The 15,203-nt window shown below is 44.8% G+C and overlaps 1 protein-coding gene across 2 annotated transcripts; it reads left to right on the top strand.

Moving 5' to 3' along the window:
* Positions 1–2,987: 2,987 nt before the first annotated feature.
* AGRP (agouti related neuropeptide) lies at positions 2,988–14,912 on the top strand. Of its 2 annotated transcripts, XM_061593658.1 has the most exons (4): positions 2,988–3,082; positions 8,679–8,860; positions 11,763–11,845; positions 14,721–14,912. In XM_061593658.1, the coding sequence occupies exons 2-4, from the start codon at positions 8,692–8,694 to the stop codon at positions 14,910–14,912; spliced, it is 444 nt and encodes a 147-aa protein (XP_061449642.1). In that variant the 5' UTR covers positions 2,988–3,082; positions 8,679–8,691. The 2 variants fall into 2 exon arrangements, with proteins under 2 accessions (XP_061449642.1, XP_061449641.1); XM_061593657.1 differs by lacking the exon at positions 2,988–3,082 and having other exon boundaries at positions 8,567–8,860.
* The last annotated feature ends 291 nt before the right edge of the window (positions 14,913–15,203 follow it).

A 15,203-nucleotide genomic window follows, 5' to 3' on the forward strand; every position in this document is an offset into this window, starting at 1 on the left:
CTGGGCTATTGAAGAGGGCAGTTTATTTGTCTAATTCATAGCCTGTTTAGAAAAACTTTCCGATATGAAGCTTTACTCCTATACTCAGTTTTCTGGAAGTAAAGTTGCAATGCTAATCCCACATACTGGGAGTAAACCCCATTGAATTCAATAGGACTTACTTTGAGTAGACATGGTTAGGATTGTGCTGTAAATTTATGGGACTTTTGAGTGAACAAAGCAAAGGATTCTATTTGTTTTGTAAATCTTTCTCTCCCCCTCTAATCCTATTCTTTAAGCAATTAGGCAGGGTTTACTTAGGTGTCACTGCTTTTATTTTGTAGGAAATGAATACTGGTTTTTTAAAAACATTCTGTGATGACCAACTGGTTTTGACAATAAACTATTATATGGAGTGTGTATGTATTTTTACATCTCCAGTCTGTGTGTCTATGGAATCTTTTCAACAACCCTGTGAGATGGGGTTGGAAACCAAGGCAGCTCACAACAAGAGATAAAGCCATTTAAAATCCAATAACCATGAAACAAGTATGAAACAGTTGCAAAACAGCTTAAACTGGCATGATTCTGAATTTTGGATTGGGTGAGTTGAGTTCTTTAATACTTGAGGTTGCAGTCCTATGCATGCTACCATGTTTGAGTAAGCCCCATTGAATACACTGGGACTTGCTTCTGAGTAAACATGCATAGGATTGCACTATAAATATCTTTACAGGTTGTTTAAATAATAAACATCTCTGACAGTCATACTTATATATCTGTAAGTATGTCTTCATATTATGTCCTGATAAGTATCTGCTTTCACACTATGGTTGTACTTTATTTATTTATTTATTTATTTATTTATTTATTTATTTATTGCAGTTGTATACAGCCCCATAGCCGAAGCTATCTGGGCAGTTTACAACAATTATTACTTCCTCTACATTTTAAGTGTGTCCTTCTTCCTTGGTATAGTGATGATCCCCCTCCCTTATTTTGGGAAAGGTAGTTTCCTCCTCACAGTTATAGTTCCCATGATTCTGTGGTGGGATTCATGTGCTTCAAATGTGTGTTGAATGTGCTTTAAATGAATGGTGTGGATCTGCCCTAGGTGTTCTGAGCATCCATTAGTGAATTGAAAAGAACAATTTTAAACAGGGGAAGGGCTGTGGTAGGACATATGCTTTGCATGCAAAGGTCCAAAATCCAATCTCTGGAAAAAACTATTGCATGGACTCCTGGAAAGCCAATGCTAGTCCATGTCATCATTACTGAGCTAGATAGTACCAAATGGCCTGACTAGCTTCTACATGCCAGCATAGGCTTGCCTAAACAAAAATGTTTTTAGAGGTGCCGAAAAGAGTACAATTAAGGCAGCTGCCTAATGTCAATAGGCAGGGAGTTCCAAAGCGTAGGTGCTGCCACACTAAAGCATCAATTTATTACAAGAGCAGAACAAGCACTATGTGACACCCATAACATGGAAAGCACACCTTGAACTTGGCCTGCTAGCAAATCTGCAACCAGTGCAGATTTCAGAGCAGAGATATGTGCTGAAAGGGTCTTACTCATGTCAGAGATCATGCCACAGCATTCTGCACTAACTGCAACCCCCGGGTCAGGTTGTGCTGCATGGGGATTTCTGTGATCTTGGCTGGCTGGCTGGCTGCCAGGATTTTTTTAGTTTTAGTTAGGAACCTTGATTGGTTGTGGGATGCTGAGTTTTCTGCCTTACTCATAAGAATCTTGTTGTGGTTGGTATGGTATTGCACTTAGGAAATCATCACTGTCTTTTCTTTTTTTTTCTGTTTGCATTTCATTTACCTCTGACCTTACTCCCTTACATCCATAGAAGCAACAACAATGGTTCCATGCGCTCAGCTCAACCCCCTTAAGCCCACTGATGATGCACCTTGTTGGTTGCATGACAGTTTGTCCCTTGCCCAATAGTGGTAAAAGCAAATTCACATAATGGTAAGTGTGGCTTCAATTGCTGTTGTTCCCAAGCTACTGCCCTACTCACTGGAATTGGGTTGGCTGTCAAAGTGAGTTTAAAGCAGTTCACAAGGTAGGCAGAAAAGGGTGGAGAATCTTCTTAACTCTTACTCATTTCTCGAATCTCTCTGCAGTGAAGGGTCAAGTCTTTAAAGAAGTTTGGAGCAGCCATGTTAAAAGGCAAGGGCAGGGCATTCCAGGCAGGGGGTCGCCAACTTTGCTTTGATATTGATATATTTGCAGACGATCCCTAGTCAAGCTTTACCAACAAAACAATCCTAACCATGTCTACTCAGAAGTAAGTCCTGTTGAGTTCTATGGGGCTTAGCCCCTTAGTAAGTGTGCTTAGAACTCCAGTCTTCAGGGGCATCAATTTTTATTCCTGAGTGCTAACATCTCCACACTTGGCTCCCTGTTTCCTACAACAGCCTTCTGATGACTGGACTGACCTAAGGGCACTTAAACCCTTTTTGCCAGGAGCAAGTAGGCTAGATTAAATGTTCCCTACCCAGGCTCCCTAAGCAGGTTAGAAGAAATGATCCCGTAACTTCAGCTGGACCTGGGAATACCCTCATTTAGCTATGATTTCTAACTTAATTTCTAATCAGAGAATTTTTGTTTGTTTGAGAGTATGCTCCAAGCAATTGGGGTTGATGCTTAATGTATCATGCTTAATGACATCACTAGGGGCCACTCTGTGACACCACTAGGATGCACCCCTGAAATCTCAGGGTTTGGGATGCTTCTGACCTGGCAACGCTCCTTCACAGGGTTGTTGTGAGGAATAATTGGGATACTGCCTTGAGGTCCTTCAAAGAAGGATGAAGAGATGATAGGTAGCTTGCTTGTTTTGTGGGAAGGGGACTGGAATGCAGCCAGGGCTTCAGTTCTTTAATTGCCTTGAAATGATCCTGTGGCAGAGGGCACTTTCCTCTTCTATCTGTCAGGCTTCAGAGATCCTCAAGGTCTCTGCTTGATCTCTTTCAGGAAAGCCTGTGAGGGAGCCCATCTATACAAGCACAAGGGGAACCCCCAGCAGATAAAACATCTCAGCCCCAGTGATTAAGTGCCAGGGGAAACGGCTCAGCACCTATTCCTGGAGAAGGTAAGTTCGACCCATTTATTTAGGGCACGTCCATTGAATTCCATAGAACTCAGATTGTACTACAATAAAACGCAGCACGAGAAACAAAAGAAGCAATAAAATAACCACCACCGTTTGGGAGCCACTGCTCTAGAGTGTTAGTTTAGAAAAGTGCACATGAAGGCAGGCATGTCGTGAGCCAGATTCTTGCATTTCGAAGGGCGTTCAAGCTGCCTATACCTTCTCCTTCATCACCATCACCACTCAATCACCACTTCCCTGATAAAAGCCACCATAAAAATTCCCTTTTAAATTTCCATCCGCTAGAGGAGATTTAACTTGCCTGTCAGCTACAGAAGTTGGAGGAAGCCAGACAGTATAAACATTTATTTTATATGAGCATTTCTACCATGCCCTTACAATACATATTATCACTAAGAGCCGCTTACAAGAATTCATCACAATATTGCCCTAAAACCACAATATCTAGCAAATAAAACAAAATTTCAGATGGAAAATATTATCTGCTCAACGACTGCTTCCTGAAATAAAATAATTACTAGCTGGTGGAAGATCATTAAAGAGAATGCCCTCCAAACTTCATGGGGCCAGCTGTTCCAGAGTTTGGGTGCTGCCACTGAAAAAGCCCCAACTGTGCCATGGGAGGGGAGGGGGCAGAGAGACATAGCGTCTCTCTACCAAATCTTAGGCAGGAGTCAATGTGTGGATGGGACAATGGTGTTGGGAAGAAGGGCTGCATTTGTTAGGCACTCGGGAATGTTTTGGGACAAGCTGGGCCTGTACAAAAGGGATGCGCTCCACTTGAACCAGATGGAACCAGAGTGCTGGCAAAAAAGGTGGCAGAGCCTGAGGGAAGGCTGACACGAGCTGGGGAATATCCAGCTCAGGGGGAATGAGGGCAAAAATGTTCCTCACCGCCCAAACTGGGACAGGGTAGAACCAGGCAATGAGCGTGCAGCCAGCAGGGCACAGCAGCTACAGAGAGACAAATGATAGACAGCGGTTCAGTCAAGCAGAGGTAGCTCTCTGCTCGTCGGGTTCAAGGAAAGCTCCAAGGAAGACAGTGGGGATGCTGCTCAGGCACTGTCCCTGACTAGAAAGGCGCCCATTCCCAATCATTTGCGATATTGTCCAAGTGAGAGTAGTTTGCATGATTTGGCAGCACTAATAATGACATTAAAAGAACAGATCAAGCTACAGACCCATCTAGCCCAGCCTCCTGTCCTCACAGTGGCCAACCAGATATCTCAATGGGAGGCCCACAAGCAGGACTCGAGCGCAACTGCAATCTCCCCACCTGCGGTTACCAGCAACTAGTGTCCAGAAATGTGCTTCTTCCAACAGTGGAGGTAGAACATAGCCATCATGGTTATAGCTACTGATAGCCTTCTCCTCCATGAATGTGTCTAATCTTCTTTTAAAGGCATCCCTGCTGGTGGCCATCACTGCCTCTTGTGGGAGTAAATTCCATACTTTTACTATGTTAAATCACCAGACCCATAACAATATTCTCCACTGCTCTTTATTAACTGGAGATAATCTCTGACTGTTTGTTGCTATAGTTAGTCCCAGTCCTTGCTCTGCATTTAGGGCAGATTTTGAAGGTGCCTCCTTAAAATGCCATCCTTAGATATCTGACCTATCCCCAAGTCTCTAAAAGACAGTAGATCTCTGAATGAGGGATGAATTCATTTTGAAGCCCCACAGGGCACACAAATGCACTACTTGGCACACAGTCTGCCATTCCCCCCCCCCGCTGCAACTGGCCATGGTGTGTTTTGGAAAACTAATCCAAATATCTGATCTGATTTCAAGTCAGTGCAGGCCACAGGCTGTGGTCAGCCCTGTAGCCAGCCTTCCTTGTTAGGAAGGGCAGCCACATTTCTAAGTGGGGCATTTGGGGAGGAGAGGAGCATAGCGCCAGCCAATCCGCCCCCACACTGTTGGAAAGGACATGAGGCCTTCTAGGCAAAGGGGAAAACAGGACTTTCCCTCTCACTTCTCCATCCTGAGAGTACGTCAACTTACACGAACCTTACAAAATCCAAGTTTAACTTGGATGGCTTTAAGATAGGATTAGACAAACTCATGGAGGATAAGGCTATCAATGGCTTAGCCATGATGGCTGTGCTCTTCCACCATAGTCAGAGACAGCATGCTTCTGAAAACCAGTTTCTGGAAGCCGCAGGAAGGGAGAGTGCTGTTTGCACTCAGGTCCTGCTTGTGGGCTTCCCATAGGCATCTCGTTGGCCACTGTGAGACAGGATACTGGACTAGATGGGCCACTGACCTGATCCAGCAGGCTCTTCTGATGTTCTTAATCGGTTGAACTGTCTCACCCTTTTTTGAGACATCCCCAGGAATACCAAACTCAAAAGCTTGACTTTGCCTATAGCTACAGTTCCCTTTCACAGGTGGTCTGTCCCTTGTTCTGATTCTTCATGAACTGAGCTACTTTAGTAAGACAATGAGCTCCTGAGCTTGGCTTTGATGCTGCATTTAGTATCTCAGTTTTAGATTCCACTTGAAAAACAAACTTGTCCATGCTACAAGTTTAGGGAAGGGCAGAAAGAAAATAAACACTTTAGGGTGCATTTGTTAAAGCATCCTTGAGGGTCTCTCCTTCTAATCTTCTCCTGATTGTCTTTCCTGTTGGACAATCAAGGAAAAACGTCTTAACTGGCTGCTATATAAAGGGCAAATTAAGCAATTGGAAACTGTTGGAAGCAATTAGATTTTGTTTATTTTTACTGGGTGCTGGGTTGATTTTTCTGTCCACAAACACTGAAAAGGCCTCATGCTGAACTGCACATATTGGGAAAATGAGAAATTAGGGCTGAGCTACAGCCTAGGTGGCTGGCCAGCCAGTTGGCTATCTAACTGTAGTGTACACAGCAATATTTCAAACAGAAGAGAGTAGAAAAAGAGGAAGGCCCAACAAGAGATGGATTGACTCCATAAAGGAAACCACAGACCTGAACTTACAAGATCTGAACAGGGTGGTTTACAACAGATGCTATTGGAGGTCGCTGATTCATAGGGTCACCATAGGTTGTAACTGACCTGAAGGCATATAATACATACACATGGGGTTAGTTTCACCCTTTGCCATCTGTCATGGCCCCGTCAGAGGACTCCTCAGATGAGGATGACTCGGGAGTAACAGCAGCAGACCCAGGAGCAGCAGGAGACACGGAGGAGCCTCCTGAGAATCCAGCTCCTTCTGCCCCTCAGCTGCAGAGCACCCCAGGGACAGCAGAGGCCCTGCAGCCAGACACAGACAGTGAACAGGATACTCCCCCCTCACCTGCAGAACGTAGACAGCAGAAGGTCAGGCAGAAGAGAGGCAGGCCTGTCTCCTTAAGGCCCAAATGCTGAGGGCTCACACCTGCTGTCCATCCTGTTCTTTATAAGGCACACCTTGGCTGCAGCTTGTTGCTGACTGCAACGTCAGGCGTGGCTTGTGTGTTCCTAGTTTCCTGGCACCCTCTTTTGGACTGACCCCTTGGCACTTGATCCCGGACCTCTACTGACCTCACTTCTGGACTCCTGACTCGGCAAGTATGCTTCGGACAAGCCTGGCCCTTATCAGCTCCCCTCCTCCTAGACCTGGCAGATTTATGACCAGACTGCTGGCTAAGGACTTTGCCTCCCTGCCAACCACCCAGGAATTTCCAGCCCCCCACCGGCACTGCTGACGCAGTGTAGAGCTGACACCATCAAGCATTCAAGAAAAAGAAGAGAAAAATAGCTATTATGTGAGTGCTTTAAAAGAGTAAAGGGTAGATAATTTTTCAGATCACTTTATCTCTTTATTTCACCCTTTAGCAATAAGCACCCAACCCTGTTCTACTCATTGTAACAACTTCAGAATAAACAAATTCTTACTTCTTCCTGCAGGTAAACAAACATGCTTCTTTATTGCTGGCTGGGTAGAAAACAAAACTTGAAACTGAAAAGCAGAGCAAAGGAAACTCCAAGGGGTGGAGTCTAACTCTAGCCCATAATGCAAAGTTCTAATATTTAACTCTTCAAGAGTTATGTTACTATACAAGCTGGGGTTTTTTTCAGGATCACTTAATTATAGGGAGACTTTGATTATGAAAAATCCACTCTGACGGAAAATCTTGAGTGAGCAGACTTTGGGGGTTCTTCTGGATGAGGCTTTTGTTGTGCAGTCACCTTGACTTAATTACTGAATTTTTCAGAGGGTCCTATTCTTATATTGCTCCAGTTCTGAAAACAAGCTGTCATTCTCTAAATGGAGGTTGTCATTGTTATGTCATGTCACACACACACACAAATCCCTGTCATGTCACAATTTAAAAAAACAAACATTCCCCAAAATCCTAGGGGCTGTGCAGCAGAGCTCGGGGGGCAGTGCCCCCTCCCCCCTCCCAGCTACAGGCCTGGCTGTGGTAAAGTAATGGAAGAGGGAGTGGTACAGGAGAAGACCTGGTCTCAGCAGTCTGTAAATGATGGTGCTTGTTTGGGTACATATATGATATAATACCTGTATTCTTCCCCCTAAAATATTGATGGGTAGACCACCACCACCACCTTGGAGCAGGGGCAAGAAACCTGTGTCCCTTCCTCAATATTCAGTTTCTGGGACAACAGGTCTCACTATTCCTAACCATTAGCCATGCAGGCTACTGGAAGCTAGAGTCCATTAGAGTATGCCCTAAGCTGTGTGTGTGTGTGTGGGTGCATGTGACACATGTGGCTACAGAGGCCTTCCTTGCAGTAAGGCTGTAAAGAACTCTTCCACGGTACCTAGAAGAAGAGTTCTCCTAGCCTGATTGTGGTGTGTTTGTGGGTTGGTTTTCTTTATGGGTAGGGCCCCGCTTTACGGTGCTTCGCTTTACAGCGCTTTGCTAATGCAGCCGTGTCACGCTTTTATGGCGGTTTTTGGGCACCGTGCACCATTCTATTTAATGAGTTCCGCTTTTCGGTGGTTTTTGCTTTACAGCCCTACTGTATAGCTGGAGTGGATTAGGAACTCCCCTCAGCTGTGACCTGTCCCTACAACAGAAAACTTCTTTCAAGTAGTGGAGGTGTAATTTTGGAGAGGACTCACTGCTGAGGAGGAAATACCCCTTCCCTCCCCATCTGAAAACACCCCTGCGCAGCAACTAGGCTTTAAAAAAGCATCTTCTATTGGCTCCAATTGTGATGCATTTATCACAATTAACCTCATTGTTAAATCTAATTGTTCTTGTGGTTTGACCTTCCTGGAGATTGCAGCCAGGGATAGAAAGTTAACTCTTAACTCCCCAGCTGTACCTCCAAGAAGATAATCCTTCCCCTCACCCACGCTAGTCCTGGAAAAAGTGCAACATACTTTTTTCAAGCCAAATTGCTGGGGTGTGTGTGTGAATGTGTGTGCCTGTATAGTTGCAGTACGTAGTGCATGGTGTGGCTTGTGTGATCGCAACAACAATTTCTTACTTGCAGGTGTGCTTATGGGCCCAGAAAGGTTGGCCACCCTTGCTCTAACCTGTGTTATTCTTAGTTTAGGTACCCTCCTGCATCATGACTTTGTCTAAGCCCAGCATCTTGGCACACTTCCCCACCCCAATCCCCTTATGTGCAGGTTAAACAGGACCATGCTGAGGATTCTGCTGCTGTCCTTAGGACTCCTGCAGGAAATCCCCATCATCCTGGCCTCCAACCCCAACCACAATCACCGTCTGGATGAGGGGGGATCCATTTTGGATGAAGGAGGCAGATCCAGCTATTCAGGCCTCCTGCAGATGGTGAAAGCGACACCCCCAGGTCAGTTTCTCTGCATTTCATCTGTCCTAACAGCTTTTGTACATTCAGCACAGCTCTAATATAGCTGAGAAGTCCTGGGCACCATAATGATCCTTTTTCTTTCCCAGTGTGCTTCCCTCTGCATTGTACAGAAGGGGGGGGAATCTACAGAGATGGTACATGGATTAAGCTGATGTGTATTGTAAACTTCTACCTGTGAAATGAGTCTCAGATTAACATTCCAAGAGCCATCAAAGCGGGGATGGCGAGTGAAGCAAGCAGGGGCACAGCCCCTAGTAAATTTATATTATTTACATTAGAAGCAGGAAACTGGCTAGGTGGGTGGTTGGACCATTGGACAATAAGGGAGTCAAAAGGTGTGCTAAAGGAGAAAAGGAGATACTAGAGAAGCTGAATGAATTTTTTACATTCTGTCTTTGCGATGGATGAGGTAGGGCAGATTCTGGTGCCTGAACTAACTTTTGCAAGAAGGGAGTATGAGGAACTGTGGTGATGAGAGATGAAGTTCTAGGCTTTATTGACAGATAAAAAACTAACAAATCACTGAGTCCAGATGGCATCCATCCAAGAGTTTCTAAAGAACACAAATGAGAAATTGCTGATCTTCTAACAAAAGTATTTAACTGGTTTCTAACATCAGCCTGTGTACCTGAGGAATGGAAACTGGCCAATGCAACACCAATTTTTAAAAATGGCTCCAAGGGACATGTTGGAAATTACATGCCAGATAGCTTAATGTGTGTTCCAGAAAAATTGGTAGAAATTATTACTAAGCACATTGTAAGAGTCCTGGCTCACTAAGCTTTTTGAGATGGTCATCAAGCACGTAGTCTTCAAAGCTTTTTAAAAAAATGTTTTTAAAGTTGTTTTGTTTTAATGTATTTTAATGTCTGTTTTTATGATGTTTTAAAGTGTTTTTAGTGTTTTTGGTTGCCACCCTGCTGGGACGAAGGGCGGGATATAAATCAAATAATAAATAAGTAAATATATAACATAATATAATATATTACAATATAATATAAAAGGGGTAATCCAGTCACCATTGTGTACTTACTTCCAAAAAACGTTTAATAAAATGCCCCACCAAAGACTCCTGGGTAACAGAGAGTAGGAATAGAGATGTAGAAAACGCAGTCCCCCAATAATTTTTTTGCTGATGAACAAAATGGGATTGTGAGATGCAAAAGGTTCTCTCCAAACTGTGTAAATGGCCATTAAAATAACAAATGGGCCTTAAAAATAGCAAATCTTATTCAATGTAAGCAAGAGTAAATCATCATCATCATCATGCATTTATTTTTGTTATCCACCTCTCACCTGGAATGCAGATCCCGAAGCAAATTACATAGATTTAAAAACACAGTGATGCATATTGGGGCAAACAATACTGATTTCACATCTGGTGGTGAATGACCTGGAACAAGACCTTGGGGTCGTAGTGGATAGCTCAAGGAAGACGTCAACCCAGTGTGTGGCAACTGTGGAAAAGGCAAATTCCATGCTAAGAATCATTAGGAAAGGTATTGAAAATAAAACTGCAGGTATCACCATTGTTGAACCGTTATACAAATCTATGGTAGGCCTGTCCTTGGAATTCTGGGTTCATTTCTGGTCTCTGCAAAAGGACATAGTACAGCTGGAAAAGGTTCAGACTAACCAAAATGATCAAGAGGTTGGAGCAATGTAGGCCAATAAACTGAGGTTGAATCCTGACAAGAAAGAAGTGTTGTGTCCAAACTTCTCATGTCTGGGAGGTGTGGAAGTGGCCTGTTCTGGATGGGGTTGCTCTTTCCTTGCAGTACGTCCGCAGTGTGGGAGTACTCCTGGATCTAACTCCTGGATCAGAGAGCTTCAGCTATGGGGCAGTATACAAATGCAATAAACAAACAAACAAACATTGTCACTGGAGGCTGAGATGGCTTCAGTGGCTAGGAGTGCATTTTTCCAGCTCCGGCTGGTTTGCCAGCTTCTGCCCCCCTTTTGGTAGTTCCGCCACCCTCAGAAGCTCAGGGCGTGTTGGCCTGTGAGAATACATTCTCTGTGGTGGCCCCTAAGTTGTGAAACTCCCTCCCCACCAAGGTGCATCTGGCAACTTCACTGTAGTTTTAGGCGAATGCTGAAGACACACCTTTGACACCTGAGATGTATATTTTTAGGACCTACCCTATTTTGTGATTTTAGGTTGTTTTTATTTTGATGCTGTTTTTTAAGGTTGTTGTAACCCTCCCTGGGACTTCTGGGTAAAGTGTGGGCAATAAATGATGATGATGACAACAACTCCCCTCTGAGGAAAGATTACAACATTGGGGATTTTTCATTTAGAAAAAAGGCAAGAGGGGATATGAGATCAATAAAAGTATGCATGGTGTGGAGAAAGTGGCATTTTTCTCCTCCTAAAACTAGAAGTCAATGACGTCATCCAATGAAGCTCAATGTTGGAAGATTCAGGGCTGACAAAAACAAGGCCATCTTCACACAGCACAGAGCAGCTAAGAATAAGCACCTGAGCTTGATTTTCCCTCCTCCCTCTGAGCCCCTTTTCCTTTTGTGTCATGTCTCCTGGACTGTAAGCCAGTGGGCAGGGACTGGCTTCTCACTGATATTCGTAAGCTGTTCTGGGAGTCTTTTTTGGCTGAAAAGAGTGATAACGTGGCATTATTATTAGTTATGTGACAGATGTTGTGATTGTTTAATTTTGTATTGAATTTCTTGTTGTTACTCTTTTCTTCAAGTTGCTGTGAGAATATGTTGGGTTGATAGGCCATTTCATTTGAAAATGCATACTTATATACATACCCAGAACACAAACAGGTGCCTCTGAAATAACCATCACCCAACTAGGTCTTGCATCTCAGGTGCCTTTAAACTGTCTTTGTCTCCAAATCCTCATTTTCTTTCACAGATTTTGAACAACTGGCTGCTCTGGAGATGCCAATAGCCCAAGATGATCTTGTGCCAGACACCAATGTGATGGAGGCACAGCAGGTAACCTAAAGAATTTCCATAGCTGTCTCCCTGAGCTTGCACATAAGAAGCAACTGTCGCGAACCTGCCCTTCCGCAGGGATTATCCCTCCTGACACCCCATGCTTGGTTCAGGTAATCCCCACACAGCGGGACACTTGCCTCGGCCTGGGTCAGATATGCCCTCTGCCCCACAAGCTTCAGCCCTTCCACCTTTCATCCCACCCAAAGGTGACCACTGGTGTGCCCTGTTACCACAATAGGATGTAGGTACAGGAACTGAATAGGACCCCGATATGGTAGTACACATGACCAGGCAGACACACAGGAGTTTAAATGAACAAAATACCTTTATTAAAATACAGGATGTTAAATAGTATACTGATGTATAGTCCCTCTCTCCCCTACCTGTCCCACCCCCTCACTAATATGTAATCCACCCTTTTCCACCCAGCTCACTCCCACAACACAACCTCCCTCCTCCCACTCCAAATCCCAACAGCAAAAAACTCCCAACTGTCAAAACCAACAGTCTTTTTATTCAAACCTCCCTTAAAACTCTCACTCACTCCCCCTCCCCCCAGGCAGTCTTACATCACTCAAACTCCCAGGCATTCCATCTAGCCCATCGGGCCCAGTGCTCTTCGACATTTTTATTAATGACTTGGATGAAGAGGTACAGAACATGCTTATCAACTTTGCAGATGATACAAAATTGGGGGACATAGCTAATACCGTGGAAGACAGAAACAAAATTCAAAGGGACTTTGATAGGCTGGAGCATTGGGCTGAAAACAACAGAATGAAATTCAACAGGGATAAATGCAAAGTTCTACACCTAGGAAAAAGAAACCAAATGCAGAGTGATAAGATGGGAGATACTTGGCTCAGCAATACAACATGCGAGAAGGATCTTGGAATTGTCATTGATCACAAGCTGAATATGAGCCAACAGTGTGATGTGGCTGCAAAAAAGGCAAATGCTATATTAGGCTGCATTAACAGAAGTATAGTTTCCAAATTGTGTGAAGTATTAGTTCCCCTCTATTCAGCACCGGTTAGGCCTCATCTTGAATACTGCATCCAGTTCTGGTCTCCACACTTCAAGACACACTGGAACAGGTTCAGAGGAGGGCAACCAGGATGATCAGGGGACTGGAAACAAAGCCCTATGAGGAGAGAGTGAAAGAACTGGGCATGTTTAGCCTGGAGAAGAGAAGACTGAGGGGAGATATGATAGCACTCTTCAAGTACATGAAAGGTTGTCGCATAGAGGAGGGACGGGATCTCTTCTCTGTCGTCCCAGAGTGCAGGACACGGAATAATGGGCTCAAGTTGCAGGAAGCAAGATTTCAACTGGACATCAGGAAAAACTTCCTGTTGGAGCCATACGACAATGGAACCGATTACCTAGAGAGGTAGTGGGCTCTCCGACACTGGAGGCATTCAAGAGGCAGCTGGACAGCCATCTATCGGGAATGCTTTGATTTTGATTCCTGCATTGCGCAGGGGGTTGGACTAGATGGCCTTATAGGCCCCTTCCAACTCTACTATTCTATGATTCTATTCCTTCAAACCTGTAACACACTTAATAACAGTTCAACAAGTGGTTTTGTTACACAACCTTATGCTGAGTCAGACCACTGCTCCACCTCACCCAGGATCATTCAGGATCAGTGTCATAAGAGAACACTCTGGCAGAGCATGACTGCAATGGAAGCTTCTTCCAAGTATCAAGCGTGGGTTGTTGCAACTTGTTAAAAACACGTATGTGTCTTGTCAGTCAAGCGCTGGATGAGCAATTAGTCATGCTTCTGCATGTGAATAATGTAGGTACATATATGCACACACACACACATATACACACGCACACGTGTACATATTAAGGCAGCATATGTGTGTGAATATATAAAGGCGAATGGGGCTCTACAAGGCTCCTTTATGGCCTATAAGTTATTCAGCAACTATGTGAAACTGATGGGTGACTTTAATCTGAAGATTTGCGTTGTGGAGTTAGCAATACGCTGACACGACCCAATTCTTTTGTCTGATATGGAATTGGACAGGGGAGCTTCAAGGCTGAACCACTGTCTGACATCTGGGAAGGACTGAATGGGGTGCAAGAAGCGAAAGTTTAATCCGGACAAAACAGACATGCTCTTGTTGGGTGGATCTTCTGATTCAGGTTGGGGTATGCACCCTGTTCTGGGTGCCTGAAAGATCAAGCACCTAGTTTGGGGGGTTCTACACAATCCAGCACTTTTATAGATGGTGCTGATGGCAAGGAGATGTCTTTTTCCGCTGCAGCTGGTTCGCCCTCCTGGCAAAAATCAGACCTTGTCACAGTCATTCATGCACCCGCGACCTGCAGACTGGACTCCTGTTAACACAGTCGGCCTGTAACAGAGCAGCAGAGCACATGCGCTGCATACCAACAGTCCTGGGCTCAATCCCCACCATCTCCAGGGAGGGCTGGGAAGTGTTCCCTGCTTGAACCCTGGAGAGCCCCCGTCAGTCAGTGGAGACCAACTATGGGTCCTGACACACGCAGTCAGTTGGAGCTACCTTGGAAAAACGTTTGGAAACTGCCAGCACAAAATGCCTTTGAGGTGGTGCCAACAGGGGCCAGGTATCAACCAGCTTGACCTGCACTGGCTGTGGATCAGTTTGGGGGGCTCAATTTAAGGCACTGGTTACCCTTTTAAAAACCTTTATGATTGGAGACCTTCAGTATCGCTTCTTCCATATATGCCCCTCTCCCCGTATGCTCTAAACATCATCAGAGGCCCTTGCGGGTCTTCAGGGCAGCAGAAGTGCTTACCAAGCACTGCCATCTTTGCCTTTCCCAGAAGCACGTGTGGAAGTTATGACATTCCTTCTTGCTGATCTCCTTGCAGATGCTGTCGAGGGCCCTGCCGGCTCAGGGGCGGGAGGAGCGCTCTCCGCGGCGATGTGTCCGCTTGCAGGAATCCTGCCTTGGGCACAAGCTCCCCTGCTGCGATCCATGTGCCACCTGCTACTGCCGCTTCTTCAATGCCAATTGCTTTTGCAAGAAATTTAGCAACACTTTCCCCTGTGGTAGGAACTAGCTGTCATCAGGAGGACTGTCACTCCCTATTCTTGCATTAAAAAATGGTGGTCTTTTTCCTTTTACTATTCCAATAAATCACCTAAGAGGAGCCACTGAAGCATGAGTTTTTCTTTAAAAAGAAAAGACAGCCAAGAGCCCTGCTCACTCCTTGTAGGTGGCAGGTTTTCTAGCATCCTCCTACATTCTACAGCCTTAGTCTACCATCCCTGGCACATTTGGGTACTTGGGAAAGGCATTGCTTCTTTAGCTGCCCCGTCTCTGAGACTCTTGAGTAGGTAACAGGACAGTA

Source organism: Rhineura floridana, chromosome 13 (genome assembly GCF_030035675.1).
Source record: "Rhineura floridana isolate rRhiFlo1 chromosome 13, rRhiFlo1.hap2, whole genome shotgun sequence".
Lineage (NCBI taxonomy): Eukaryota > Metazoa > Chordata > Lepidosauria > Squamata > Rhineuridae > Rhineura > Rhineura floridana.

What these genes read in the sequence shown, in the direction of transcription:
- AGRP (XM_061593657.1), top strand. Translation starts at nt 8,671, where the DNA reads ATGTGCAGGTTAAACAGGACCATGCTGAGGATTCTGCTGCTGTCCTTA. An exon ending in GGTGAAAGCGACACCCCCAG is followed by an intron (nt 8,861 to 11,762) that starts GTCAGTTTCTCT and finishes TTTCTTTCACAG; the next exon opens with ATTTTGAACAACTGGCTGCT. An exon ending in ATGTGATGGAGGCACAGCAG is followed by an intron (nt 11,846 to 14,720) that starts GTAACCTAAAGA and finishes ATCTCCTTGCAG; the next exon opens with ATGCTGTCGAGGGCCCTGCC.